Below are 15,081 nucleotides of genomic sequence, written 5' to 3'. Positions count from 1 at the left end.
GCACTCTCATAATAACGTAACACAATCAGAGACTGGTTTTCAAAGCCTGACTGGTGGGCGGGGCCAGTCTAATGGTGAATGTGTGACCCTTTAATGGTGCATTCACGTGGTCCTCGTAAAGAGCAATACATTTTCTCCTCAGAACAAAAAAGGCATCAGTCACGATCAGTCAGACAATATCTGTGATTTTGGATGTCTCTCAAAATGACAAGCAGCATGCGACTGATTTTTGCACAGTGACGTAATGAATAGGAGAACTATAACACAACAGCAAAAATAAACTAATGTTCAAATGTACAGTTCTTTGTTTGAAATGTTTAAGAAAGAAAACACTATTTAACAGTGTGGTTTAACAGCTGTTAACGAATTAATACAATATTACCTGTAAAGAGTTAAACATGCATTGCAGAGGATTAATTTCCCAGCAGGACCATTATATTAGAGACAAAACCAAGCTCGAAAGGGTCATCTTTACAACTGTATTTGCCGCTGTTTTTGGTCACTTGTGTTTGCGCTCGCGTTATTTCCGACAGTACCCGAAGGCAACACATCTTCTGTTAATCTCGTAGGGAGTGAGAGACCTTCATCTCAGGGAGAGGACATTGTTTTGAAGGTGTAAAACGAGTGTTATCCTGGTTCTGTACAACATGCTGAACCCGCAGAGGTCTCTGTCTGAGCTGCCCAAGATGTCGGCCGCCAGCCAGGTGGAGAGAGCGGTGCTGGTGAGTGTTAGCTCCGCGGTCCGCAGGGAGAGACTGCTGCTTGTGTCTATGGCTGCTTTACTGACAGCCCGTCCGTAAATACCAAATGTGTTGGCATTTTGAAGTGATATTTTAAAGGAATGTAGATACTGTCTGTATGTGAGTAATGTAGCTGCTGCTAGCCGAGAGGGAGTGTAGCATCCTCCATACAGGTGCTGTCTTTAGTGATGCTGTGACAGTGGGCCTGTTTCTCTGTTGTCACCATCTCTGTACAGGTCTTCTACACTCTGTACGATATAAACATTATTATCTTACTGTTAACCAACGGAGCTCAGCTGCTCGGTAAGCTTTGAGCTGAGACTCAACCCTTCTGCAACTACATGGTTGGCCTTAAAGACTTGACCTGTTTATCCCATTCACTGCAAAACAGCGTCATTCCAACAATACCAGAAGCATAACCCTAATGTTCCCAGTGAAGAACTTTAACAGAACATATTTCAAACTTAGCCTTGGAAATCTGGTTACTTTCTACTGTAATGGCATTGTTCTTCTTCTTCTTCTTCTTATTATTATTATTATTATTATTATTATTATTATTATTATTATTATAATTCCTTACATTTATTATAGCGCTTTTCCAGATGCTCAAAGCGCTTTACAAATACACATTACACATATTTGTTTTGTATACATGCAATGGTCACTGTGGACAATACCCACAGGAGCAAGTTCAGGTGAAGTGTCTTGCCCAAGGACACACCGGCTTTACAGACGCAGCAGCGGCGGGTTTCACCCCTTGATCTGATGATCATTGCACAGCGCACTGCGCCACACCGTCCACATGTCTTTATTCAACAAGGACCATGCATACAAATCCATAAATCTCACAAAGAGAAGACATGCTATATGCCAGATTATAGCTCAAATCTGATTTCCATCTGCAATTCAAACATATCAAAATACAGATGAATACTATATAAATACCAGCACATACAACTATAATGTTACAATTATAACTTCCTGTATAATGTCCAAAATCAATTAATCATCAAAAATTGGCATGAGATGTGTGAATGGGGCTGGTCCATTAGTTTGATGTTGTGAAAGAATGTTTCTCTTTTCAAAGGTTCCTAGTGTTAACCAATGGAGAGAGCTTTAACAAAGGAATCTTTAAAGCCTAATTCAATTCAACAATGGAATTGTAATATTCGCTTATACGTCTTTACAACACATGTTAAGCCTCTCTTCACAATAAGTAATATCAGAAACCAGTCTTTCCAAAGTCTGGTGGTCTGCTGAAGCAACTGGATGTGTGTCTCCATTCACAGAATAAGACTATGAAAAAGCAGCAATATGAACAACAAATATTTTGGGGAAAAAATCCCAGTTTACAATATAACACACAAAGTAAATGTCCCTGCTGTTTTCAGAGACCAGGACGGTCAATATGCAATGCTCAAATATCCTAGTTCCGTGGGTTCTTTGCATCTGACACAAATCCAAAGTGTAATCATATTCATATTCATAAATGAGACACAACACTGCTGAATCCTAATTTAACACTTATCACACAATCAGATCAACTGAATACATGTAATGCACAAACCAAACTGTAACAGAACAAATGAGCATAATGACACATTAATGGAATAGTTTTGTGCTCAACAACAGCATTTATCATCAGAAAGAAGCATCTCTTTATCTTAGAGACAATGACACATTTGTTAAGGCAAGGCAAGGCAAGTTTATTTATATAGCACCTTTCAACCCAAGGCAATTCAAAGTGCTTTACAAAAAACGAAAGCCATTAAGAAAATGGCATTTAAAATCAGTCATTAAAAAGAAAAGATAGTAAAATAAACATTAAAAGAAAAAAGTACATGGATAAAAGTTACAGTGCAGTCTAAGATATGAATAGTTCAATTAAAAGCAGCGACAAAAAGAAAAGTCTTCAGCCTGGATTTAAAAGTAGTCAGAGTTGTAGCGGACCTGCAGGTTTCTGGGAGTTTGTTCCAGATATTTGGAGCATAATAACTGAACGCTGCTTCTACCAGTGTTTAGTTCTGACTCTGGGGACAGAAAGCTGACCAGTCCCTGAAGACCTGAGAGATCTGGATGGTTCATCATTTAGCAGGAGGTCAGAAATGTATTTTGGGCCTAAACCATTCAGTGCTTTATAAACCAGCAGCAGTATTTTGAAATCTATTCTTTGACACACAGGAAACCAGTGTAAAGACTTCAGAACTGGAGTGATGTGATCCACTTTCTTAGTGTCAGTGAGGACTCGAGCAGCAGCGTTCTGAATCAGCTGCAGCTTCCTAATAGATTTTTTAGTGAGACCTATGAAGACACCATTGCAGTAGTCGAGTCTACTGAAGATAAAAGCATGGACAAGTTTTTCCAAATCCTGCTGTGACATTAGTCTTTTAATCCTAGATATGTTCTTTAGGTGATAGTAGGCTGATTTAGTAACTGTTTTAATGTGACTGTTGAAACTCAGGTCAGAGTCCATGACTACACCTAGATTTCTGGCTTTATCTGTTGTTTTGAACATTGCAGACTGAAGCTCAGCGCTAACTTTTATACGTTCTGACTTGGCTCCAAAAACCATTACCTCAGTTTTATCTTTGTTTAATTGGAGAAAGTTCTGACACATCCAGTCATTGATTTGTTCAATGCACTTACTCAGTGTTTGAATTGGAGCATAGTCTCCTGGTGAAATTGTTACGTACATTTGTGTGTCATCTGCATAGCTATGGTAACTTATTTTGTTGTTCTTCATTATCTGAGCCAGTGGTAGCATGTAGATGTTAAAGAGAAGAGGCCCCAAGATGGAGCCTTGAGGAACCCCACATGTCATATTTGTCAACTCAGATGTGTATTTACCTATAGAAACAAAGTTGTTTCTGTCCTTTAAGTAGGATTCAAACCAATTCAGAACTGTTTCCGAAAGTCCCACCCAGTTCTCCAGTCGGTCTAGTAATATGCTGTGGTCAACAGTGTCAAACGCAGCACTGAGATCTAATAATACTAACACTGAAGTTCTGCCACTGTCTGTGTTTAAGTGGATGTCATTAAAGACCTTTACAAGAGCAGTCTCAGTGCTGTGGTTTGGACGAAAGCCTGACTGGAACACATCGAAACAGTTATTTAAATGCAAGAAATTACTCAACTGTTGAAAAAACAACTTTTTCAATGATTTTACCTAGAAATGGGAGGTTTGATATGGGCCTGTAATTGTTCATTAATGAAGCATCTAGATTATTCTTTTTTAAGAGCGGTTTAATGACTGCAGTTTTCAGGGCCTGTGGAAAAATACCTGAGTGAAGAGATTTGTTTACTATATGAAGTAGATCTGAGGCCATGCAAGGCAAAACATCTTTGAAAAATCCTGTTGGAATAATATCAAGGCAGCAGGAGGAGGATTTCAGAAGTTGAATAATGTCCTCTAGGTTTTTATCATTAATCTGATGGAATTGTGTCATGATGTCTGAATTGATGTTAAGTGGAGATAGGGACAACACATTTGCTGTTCCTGATGCAGAGGCACTGACTGCTTGTCTGATTTTCTGAATGTTGTCAGTGAAAAAGGAGGCAAAATCATTGCACGCCCTGGTGGATAGAAATTCAGAGGCTACTGACACTGGGGGGTTAGTTAGTCTGTCGACGGTAGCAAACAAGGCACGTGCGTTGTTTTTGTTTTTGGTAATGATGTCAGAGAAGAACGATTGTCGTGCGTTTTTCAATTCCAAATTATAAAGGCCAAGTCTCTCTTTATAGATTTCAAAGTGAACCTGGAGATTTGTTTTTCGCCACCTGCGTTCAGCTTTTCGACACTGTCTTTTTTCTGTTTTCACGGTCATGGCCTTTCTCCATGGAGATATTTTCTTGCCAGACACTTCCTTTACCTTAGTTGGAGCAATGGCATCTATAACATTTTCAATTTTTGAATTAAAATGATCTACTAGCTCATTTACTGAGATGTTAGCAGGGGCAAGTGTGGAAGAAAAATTCTGAGTAAACATTTCCCTAGTATTTTCAGTTAAATATCGCTTTGTGGTTACCTCTTTTTGAACATTTTTGTGAACAGAAATAGAGCTCTCAAAGAAAACACAGGAATGGTCAGAGAGTGCAACATCAGTCACCACAACCTTAGAGATATTCAGACCCTTTGAGATAATTAAGTCCAGAGTGTGCCCCTTATTGTGCGTGGGCTCCGTCACATGCTGAGTCAGTCCATAGCTATCAAGAACACAAAACAGTTCTTTAGCCCCTCTGTTCTGGGGGTTGTCAACATGGATGTTAAAATCACCAACAATGACTAGACGGTCAAAGTCAATACACACTATAGACAGCAGTTCAGTAACGTCATCAAAAAAGCTTGCACAGTATTTGGGTGGTCTATAGATATTTAGGAACAGAGCTCGAGAGGAGCATTTCAGCCGAAGGGCCACATATTCAAAAGAATCAAAGTTTCCATACGATGTGTTCCTGCGTTGAAGGGAATCATTGAACAGAATAGCAACTCCACCCCCTTTCTTATGCATTCTTTCCTGACTCATAAAACTAAAGTTGGGAGGGGTTGATTCGATAAGAACAGCTGCACTGTTATTTTGTTCAATCCAAGTTTCTGTTAAAAACATAAAATCGAGATTGTGCTCAGTGATTAAATCATTGATTAAAAATGTTTTTCCTGCCAAAGACCTGACATTTAATAAAGCTAGTTTAAGTTTGTTAAACACACTATCAGTCATGTTTTTTGTAACAAGCTGTGGCTGACATGGAATCACTGCTAAATTAGATACACTCACACAAACGTTTGAGCCCTTCCTGTTTCTAAGATGATTCACCGCTCTTAATCTATTACCTATCAACACAGATATCGGCAAAGCTACTGGCAGGCAGGGCCCCGACATGTCCTGGAAAGAGTTGAGAGTGTCATACGCCCTTGAGCCTGGACCCAGCACATATCAGTAAGAGTTTGTTGCATTTTGTACACACACATCCTTATCAGGCTTCGGAGACTGCAGATGCTTTCTTGATGACGACGGGGGAGATGGTGCGCGTCTCTGCTTCATTGATTTTGGTGGGCGTCGTTGAGGAGCGGGGGTAAAGGACATGCTGCCAGCCCTGCGTATCGCCTTAGTTTGGTTATTAAACTCCAGGAAGGAATCGGTGCCAGCCCTGCGTGTCGCCTTCATGCGGTCATCGAACTCCAGGGGGGTGGGCGAGGGTGAAAGGGTGAGCGGAGAGTAGAGAGAGCTGGGGGATGAATGAAGAGTATCCTCAAAGGCGTTGACAGGGGGGGGGGGGGGGGGGGGGGGTGACGGGCAGTGGAGACTCCTCCATGTGTCTCATAGAACATTCCTCAGGCGGGTGCAGTGATAATTCCTCAGGGTTTTCTGCGCGATGTGTTGTGTCTTTCTCCTGTTTTGATTCCTCTTGCCGCTTGTCCTTGGCAGAGGGAACAGATTGATGCCGCTTGTCCTTGGCAGAGGGAACAGTACTTTGGTACTTTGGTGTTGTTCTTACTACACAGACCTTTTACATCTCTTACAGCAGAGTCACCCACAATCAGAGTTTCAGGCCCAGTCGTTAGCTTTCCCTCTAGCCTTTTACTTTTGGAGTAGCTATTGGTCCTTACCCTGCTGTGTGAGGAGGACAGGTTATCCAGGTCATCAGAAAGAGATCTCCGGCTCTCGGTCAGCGGAGCGTATCTGTTCTGGATTGGCACACTTGGTGGTTTAGGAGGATTGTTTGTAATTCTCCCTTTAGCCGCTGTCCACGGCTGTTTAGGGGTTGAAGAGGCGCTCTTCCTGGGTGATAACAATGCAGGCCAGCCGGTCGCATCAGAGCTCTGGGCTCTGCCTGTTATCCGTCCTCCCAAATCCCATGGAAATGATTTACTCTTAGGCTTTGCACCCAGAGAGTTCCAGGGAGGACTACCACTTGTAGATTTATTACCCGGTACACAGCCCTCCTGTTCCTTGGAATCCTTGTAGCTGCTAACTAGCAGTGAGTTAGCATACCCTTCTCCATTATTTTTGCAACACTGGTAAAGTGGTGTCATTCCCACGACAGTCCATTCACTTCCACGTTAACTTCCAACCGTTGCATTTTCATTTCTAACACAGCCATCTACTGTATAAGTTTGTGGATGTCATCTGTAGAGACTTTCATTCATTTCAAATAAATACACAGTTTTAGTGTACTTGTGTTAACTCAGGCGTAAATAGATGACTGTAATACAAAGGTATTTGTGAGCCCATGTATTGTTGAAGTGGTCCCACCCCATATTCCTCCGTTTGTATGCATGAGTTCTTTCTTTTGAATAGGAGGAGGAGTTCAACTGGCTGCTGAAAGAAGAAGTGCATGCTGTCCTGAAGCAGCTCCAGGACGTCCTCAAGGTAAAAGGACAGCTTCATGTATACAGGTGTTTATACAACAACTTGGTGATGTGGTCCAATTATTACCATTCATTTCATGTGGGGGTCCGTCTATTTGTAATGTTAAGTTATTCAAAACAGCTCTTTGTGGTTCTGGGGGGGGCTTTATCAGGTTTGAGCTTTACATTGATATCAGAGATCCTGCCTTACAGAGTGGTGTCAGTTTGAAAGCTGATGATCTAAACATTACCACCTGGTACCAGGGAAAGTCATTCACCCAGTGACTGAGTTAGACACCAGAGGTTAACATCAGAAACATCATGTCTCTCCAACTGCTCTCCCACACCTCAAATGATACATCTATCAACTCAAAGACCACCAATCCACAACTCAGTGATGTTTCTAACAGTGAGTCTGCTCTGCCAACAGGAGGCCTCCCGACGTTTCTCCATGCCCACCCCAGGCCTGGAGAGTCAGCTCAAACAGGAGAACTTCATCCTCGGCAGCTCAACGTAATACTCTGTGTACCTCAACTTACTATGGACATGATGAATGAAATACAATAGTGTGTCCGTAGTGAAATAACTAGGTCCTGTCTTTAACATACGGAGCCCCTATAGGTTCATGGGGGAAAAAATAAGTTTCTCGATCGCACGACATCGAACTGCCGGATTATTACGCCATATTATTAGTTGTGTGTGTGTGTGTGTGTGTGTGTGTGTGTGTGTGTGTGTGTGTGTGTGTGTGTGTGTGTGTGTGTGTGTGTGTGTGTGTGTGTGTGTGTGTGTGTGTGTGTGTGTGTGTGTGTGTGTGTGTGTGTGTGTGTGTGTGTGTGTGTGTGTGTGTGTGTGTGTGTGGTGTGTGTGTGTGTGTGTGTGTGTGTGTGTGTGTGTGTGTGTGTGTGTGTGTGTGTGTGTGTGTGTGTGTGTGTGTGTGTGTGTGTGTGTGTGTGTGTGTGTGTGTGTTGTGTGTGTGTGTGTGTGTGTGTGTGTGTGTGTGTGTGTGTGTGTGTGTGTGTGTGTGTGTGTGTGTGTGTGTGTGTGTGTGTATTCATCTGTTCTAATGAAGGTAAACACAGTGAAGGCGGCGCGTAAAGGACACAGCTCTCTGCGCGCAGATAGCGATACTGTGAGAGTCACGGACATAGATTCATAGATCAAGGCAGACTGGTTCACAGACTCTCCTGTTTTGCTGATTCGGTGCTTAAACAAATATAGCTCTACACCTCTGGCCGAAATCGAAATGTCCCTAAAATGAAGTCCGAGTTTGAAATATATCTCAAATATTGTATGCACTGCCATTTCCCCACGTAAACATAACAGTCTGCAATGAAACGGTTGTCTCCTGTGCGCTCCACTTCCTACTTGGCGCACCGGTAACTTTAAAGTATCTCGTGTGCACGAGAAAGTATTACACCGTGCACACGATATACGTACTTTCTCGTGCACACGATATACCTTTTGTTTTCATGAACTTTTAGGGGCCCTGCCTGTGGAGGAAATGACTGTCATATTCTCAGTAATAGGTAGTCACAATAAAAATCACTTCCTTCATGTTGTGATCCCTCAGATCAGGTACCCTCCTCCACCCACTGGGTGTTTCTCAATGTTGAGGATGCTTGCTTGGTAGCACGTCTTCCGAGTCACTTGCTTCAGAAGCGAGGCAAGAATCCTTCCTAGCCTCGGAAAACGAAGAATGGTGGGACAGGCTAACGGGTGTGCAGGTGTGCGTCATATGAGAGGCCCCGCCTTAAATGGAGCGCGATTTCTGCCAAAGATTTGGAAATTGGTCCGTGCGCAAAGCATTGTGGGGATTTTAAGACCGCGGAGTCTACACATGTGCAGCCTCGAAATGTCCCGCTACAAAGTACGCCGGCCTCGGTAGAATTCCAAGTATGCTGGACATTGGAACAGTCCTTCGGCGGCACTTGATGACGTAGTATGCTTGAAATAGTGGCATTGAGAAACACCCCGAGTAAAGCCTTCCCTTGACATCATGTGTTTGACATCATGTGTCTTCCTGTAGTTCCTGGTGATGTTGAAACAGAGTGTGATGTTTTGCAGCATGGACCAGGTGAAGGGGGTGCTGACTCTGCAGGGAGAGGCTCTGACTCAGGCTGTGAGTTTCTCAGGCTTTACTCCTCTCATGTTACTCATTGACTGTAGTTAATGTTTTTCCTCTCTTCACAGGACATAAACCTGAAGGTTGCAAAGAGCAGCCAAGTGCTACACTTTCAGTTCAGAGAGGACAAAATGTGGAAGCTGCAGCAGGTACGGTGTGGAGTGTGTGATGCTAACACACACACAACACAACCCTGAAACACAGAGTGTGAGGATTTACTTTTCTCTCATAAGGAGTGTTTTTTTGTCAATGTGCAATTTGACAAAGATAGTGTAAAACGAATTAGCATTCAAATGAATGTCTCCAACAGTGTTGGTATTAACTATACACATGGACTCCTTCAATGTATTTTTGCTCAAGTTTGATGTTATTGTTATTGATGTTCTTTATTCTTCCCCTTATTATTATTTCAGCCAATACTTTATCTCTCCATAACTTCAGCTTACTTTCAGCTACAGAAACCATTCAAATATTAAACTATTCAGCCTGTTCAGGAATCGATGGGATTTTATACTTTTTGAAATATTCAGCTTTTTAAACTCTTTTTTTAACATGGAAGTCAATGGGAGGAAGCTTCCTCTTTAACTACACCTTGCGCCAAATGCTTCTCCTTCCACATACTTTCAGCTAGAGACTTCATTCCAACTTTAAAATGATCACAAGACCTTCAGCTATTCAATTCTTATTCAAATGTTTGATATCTTTTACACTTTTTGAGATATTTAACTTAGTTTGGAACTTGTTAAAGAGGCTTTCATCAGTGTGTATTGAGCAGCTCGTTAAGTCTAGAGTGCTTTGATCTCAAAACAGAGTGCAGGACAGCTTGAAATTCTCCCAACATTTTTTTTTAAACCTGCCATGATTCCCAAACCCTACACTCCTCAGACATATTTTTTCATGAAAAACGTAGGAAAACCTCTCCTAGGCTGGAAAATAAAAAAAAATTAAGAAAAAAAATTAAACAAAAGGCCTCTTGAGGGCATGAAGAGAGAAAAGTTCACCTAGCTCCCATTAGACTCCTATGTAAAAAAAATCCGGATCTTTCTTCAGAGCAGAGAGAAGTACACTTTAGACAAACTGCTCCCATCTCCACATTTTACACACAAAACCCAAAAAAACAACATATTTCAGTTCATTGGGGTTCCCTGATGCTCACGGTCTGCTCATTTTTTGATAAGAGCCATAGTTTTTGAACAGGTGGCAAAATTGTCAGATATAATCCTCAATGCATTCTTATGGGACTCAGTGCTGCAGTTGGCTGTCAAGGTGTTGCTGGGCAGATTGGAGCCACACACACACACACACACACACACACACACACACACACACACACACACACACACACACACACACACACACACACACACTGTTAGAGATTTAAAGGGATATCTGATCCGCTTTTCAAATCTCCGCGCGTCCCTATCCAGCTGGTTATAATACAGGAAGGAATCCATATCTACAAAGTAACCGGTAACAATAATCTACTTTAATGGCAATATGACAATGCAATACAATCATTACAATACAACATGATATATTACAGTTATATTGTAATGCTTAAAGAGTAATGCCGGCTTACTCCTGCACTGGTTCGCATACTGCAGAGCTACTTTCACCCGAGGGCAGCATGTGAAGAAGAGGCCGAACGCCAGGGATCCACCGGAGATATACCAGAGTAAGAAGGAGGGGTTTGGTGTTAGGTCAGCTGGTCATCTTTTCAGGTCATCTCATTGGGAGACGCAACGCTGGCCAGCAGGAAACCAAACAGGCTCACTTTCCAACAAAAGGTCTCAAGGCCTGCATACCTACACCTCCCCCACAGAGCAATAAAACCCTGTTTACTCCAACCAGCCCAGAATGTTTATAGCCATTTGTAGTCCTTACATTTATGAAAGGATAAAACAGAGAAATCAATATAAAACACAAACACAGGTATTGTTTGAACAGTATTCACTTAACTGCTACTATTGATAAGCACCAGAGAAACCCAAGAGACCTCTCTTAATATTACAAACCACTGTAGCTAGATCTAAGTTGAATGCAAATCAGGACATGCTCTCACCTTCCCCCATCTTCCTTTGTCCTCAAAAACACATGTCAACAGGCCCCAAATGCAGCTCACAGTTTTACCCAAATTATTCTCATTTTAAGCTTATCCATAGTTTGCTAACATGAATAAATACAAATATAACTCTACAACACACACACACACACACACACACACACACACACACACACACACACACACACACACACACACACACACACACACACACACACACACACACACACACACACACACACACACACACACATCATGAGTCACATCATCCAATCAGAGCAGACACCATGGTAACCTTTGATCTCTGGGTTTACACACACAGGTGTTTGTAAACATTCAATCACTACTGCTTACATTTAATATCTTTATTTAACTCCTTCAGACTAATTTCAGCTGCAGGAACCATTCAAATATCAAACTATTCATTACATTACATTGCATTTAGCTGACTTACAATAAGTACATTCGACCTATTCATCCTTTTCAACACATGATGGGAAACTTTCAACTTTTTCTAAATATGTTATACTTTTTAAAATATTCAGCTTTTCAAAGTCTTTTTTTAACATGGAAGTTATTGCAATGCATTTGAGCTGTAACAATTTGATTCGAATCATTTCACTTTTCTGCATTTCTCTGCTAAATTTAGCAACACACTTACTTAGCTAAAAGCAGCTACCATTCAGCTAATAACACATTCAGCTTTTTCTGCATTTTCAGCTAAATTCAGCCATAAATGTTCACAGTTTACAGCATTCGCACGCATTTTCTGCAGGAAATGTATTTTCTAGTTACAGCAGTTCAGCAATCTGCTGGTATTTCTGTGCGACTGGCGAAGCCACACACAGAATATCATTCAACATACTTATCTCATCTTATTCTCCTTCTTCCGCCACACATTGTGTCACGCTTCTTGTCCGGCAGCGTTGACACGAAACACACAAAAAAGACATCCAAACGTGCGGAATGACCGGGATCGGGTTGCTATGTCTTTTATAAGAGATTCGCTTAGCAGTTTTCACGCAAATTGCAGAAAACTGCATTCATTTGCCCGATAGGAATGAATGGGAAATCCATTCGAACAGAGCTCAAAAACACCCCACTTTGACCCCAAACAGATTCCACATTCTTTAACGTAGAATTACAAATTTACACGGTTCTCAAGGCTATGGACTTTATTGGACTGTTTGGATATTTTTTGATAGCTAGTACGGTTCTCACGTAGTCGCAGCTGTACATGTTATAATGGGTGTGTATGGGAGAGCTGGTTAAGACTTAGTGTGGGTAACATCATGGCTAGAGGGGAGAGGAGCTTTGAACACACCTGTCGGTCGTTAACTAAATCCAGTGGTAATCTAAACATTTTCAGAAACGAATGTGGTACAAGAATCCATCGGGATGCGCACCCAAGTTTCAGTCACACAGTCAACATTTCTCTGAATGTTCTAGTTCATTTGACAGTTTAGAGGCTCGTAAGTGTTCTGACGCCCATGCACAGGGTTGGCAGGGTTACTTTAAAAATGAAATCCGTTACAATTACCAACAACCTGTAGAAGAATGTAATCAGTAACCTAATCTGAGTATCAAAATATAAGAGTCATTTAATCTGATTACTTTCCGTTACTTTTGGATTACCTCAATATCAAATGCAATGCAAATAAAGACCAGAGAAAATAAATATCAATACGATGAATTGACTTTGTATAATGTAAGAAAACAGAACAATGTGACCTTAGGAAAGAAGAAACCAAGATATTTAAAAATAATTGTATTTATAGGAAAAGCTGCCTGTCACTCAGCATATTCAGGCAGCACTGAAACTCATGAGCACACACTACAGTTTACAAAAGCAGGAATACAATCTGAGCTGCTCCGTTTTAGTTACACCCTATGTTATGGAGATATAGGTTGACCTGCTGAATTAAAAACCCAACAAACGAAGCAAAGAAAGTGAAAAGCATAAAGCAGGTTCAGGCAGTAGGCGTATAGATTCACACTGAAAGCCTACAGAACAGAGAAGAGAGAACATCTGATCCTTTGCAACAAACACTACATGCTCTGTTTAGGTTTCACTGCCATCATGCTAGTGATCCCCATTTTCTAGAAATGTATCAGAAATCTGATTAGCTCTTATTTGTATGTAACTGTAAGGGAATAGTTACCTCTTTTTTGTATCCTGATGACGTAATCCCTTTACATCCGTTACTCCCCCAGCCTGCCCATGCATTGAGTGTCATTCTCTGACTTTGAATATAGAATGTTTTTTGTATGCCTCACTGATCCCTCACATCTCTCCCTCTCCTCAGATCCAGGATGCCAGGAACCACGTGAACCAGGCCCTGGGGCTCCTGGGCAGCCGTGACGAGAGCTACCACTTCAAGACGGGGGCCGAGGTCAATAAGGTGTGTCCTCCGTCTCTCATGGCAACCCTGACCATGGCTAACTGTTTGCTTTGTCAGTGAGCTCACTTCCTGTTCCTGTGTCTGCCGCAGCTCATGGACGCAGTGATGCTGCAGCTGACCAGAGCCCGCAACCGCCTCACCACCCCCGCCTCCATGACGCTGCCCGAGCTGGCCACCAGTGGGCTGATGGTGCACACACACACACACACACACACACACACACACACACACACACACACACACACATATTAGCCTATATGTGTTTGTTTTTTTACCAAACTTGTAGCTTTAGAAATCTTGTTTTAGTCTGAGTCACTTAGTTCCAATGAAGAGAACATCTTAATGCTCTAGCAGCATACAATGATATCTAAGATATGATATTTCCCTCCCTTTTTAAGTTAAGATGAATATATCAGGCTAACTCAAACAATTGATTAAATCAATGTAATTCCAGGGGCCTGGTATGGAAGCCAGAGATGTGCAAACCAAAGATACCATGGTTAAAGTCCGAACTAAGTAGCTTTTGTCCTGTGTGCAAGGTGAGAGAAAAGCTTGGCCAGGCAGATAAAACACATTTGCCAAGATAATCTGTCTGAAATAATCATCATCAAATAATAATGTCTGTTTGTGAATAAAGGACAAAAACAATGTTTTGGCAGGTGAATATGTTGTTGTTGTTGTTGTACTCATTTTGGCCACACGAAGTTGACGTGCATCACTAGCCAGTGTTTTAACTGGGACTAAAACATTCATATTTCAATTCATTCTAATGAAGATGTATTGCAAGTGATGTGACTATACTGTCATGTCTCTACCAAAGCCCTTAACACATGACTGTAGGGCTATTGGGAACACCTCTTGTGGCCGAATTGAGTATTTGTACTTGAGAAAACAGAAATATGTTTTTTTCTTTTGGTTGGGGCATTTTGCTTATCCTCTTACAGCAGCGTAGATTCATATTATGAAGCTCAAATATAGGTTTTCATAGTTTGGTGGAGGAGAAGTTGAGTCCTGACTGAACCCACACATTTCAGGTGCCATGTTCCAAAATGTGGTGGAAGAACAGAAACCAGGAGAGTTAAAACAGCTGTAAAAACAACATGTGTGTGTGTCCTCCATCTCCAGAAAATGTTCACCCCTCCCATGCCTGGGGACGTGATGGTGAACTTTTACATCAACCTGAGCAAACTGTGCCTGACGGTGTACCAGCTGCATGTGCTGCCTCCCAACACCACCAAGGTAACAGCACCATGACAGTATCTCTGTACTGTGTGTTGTGTGTGACCCTCTCACAGCTGGGGACTCTTTGTTTCATCTCTATAGAACTACAGGCCAGCTGGAAGCTCCGTGCTGCACAACCCAGGAGCCATGTTGTGAGTTCTGTCTCTCTGTGTCTCTGTCTCTCTGTG

General features: G+C 41.8%; 1 protein-coding gene across 1 annotated transcript; it reads left to right on the top strand.

Annotated features, from left to right (window-relative positions):
* Window positions 1-490: 490 nt before the first annotated feature.
* On the top strand, window positions 491-15,045 carry rogdi (rogdi atypical leucine zipper; the record flags this gene model as incomplete). Its single annotated transcript, XM_034226465.1, is given in 9 exon segments — window positions 491-722; window positions 7,037-7,108; window positions 7,517-7,599; window positions 9,151-9,205; window positions 9,277-9,357; window positions 13,577-13,672; window positions 13,763-13,861; window positions 14,798-14,911; window positions 14,996-15,045. Coding segments are annotated over 9 exon segments (725 nt in total), but the record flags the coding sequence as incomplete, so codon positions are not given.
* Between the last annotated feature and the right edge of the window lie 36 nt (window positions 15,046-15,081).

Source organism: Gymnodraco acuticeps, unplaced genomic scaffold, assembly GCF_902827175.1.
Source record: "Gymnodraco acuticeps unplaced genomic scaffold, fGymAcu1.1, whole genome shotgun sequence".
Classification (NCBI taxonomy): Eukaryota; Metazoa; Chordata; class Actinopteri; order Perciformes; family Bathydraconidae; genus Gymnodraco; species Gymnodraco acuticeps.
The sequence above is the reverse complement of the archived record's forward strand: the minus strand, read 5'-3'. Positions and strand labels throughout refer to the sequence as shown.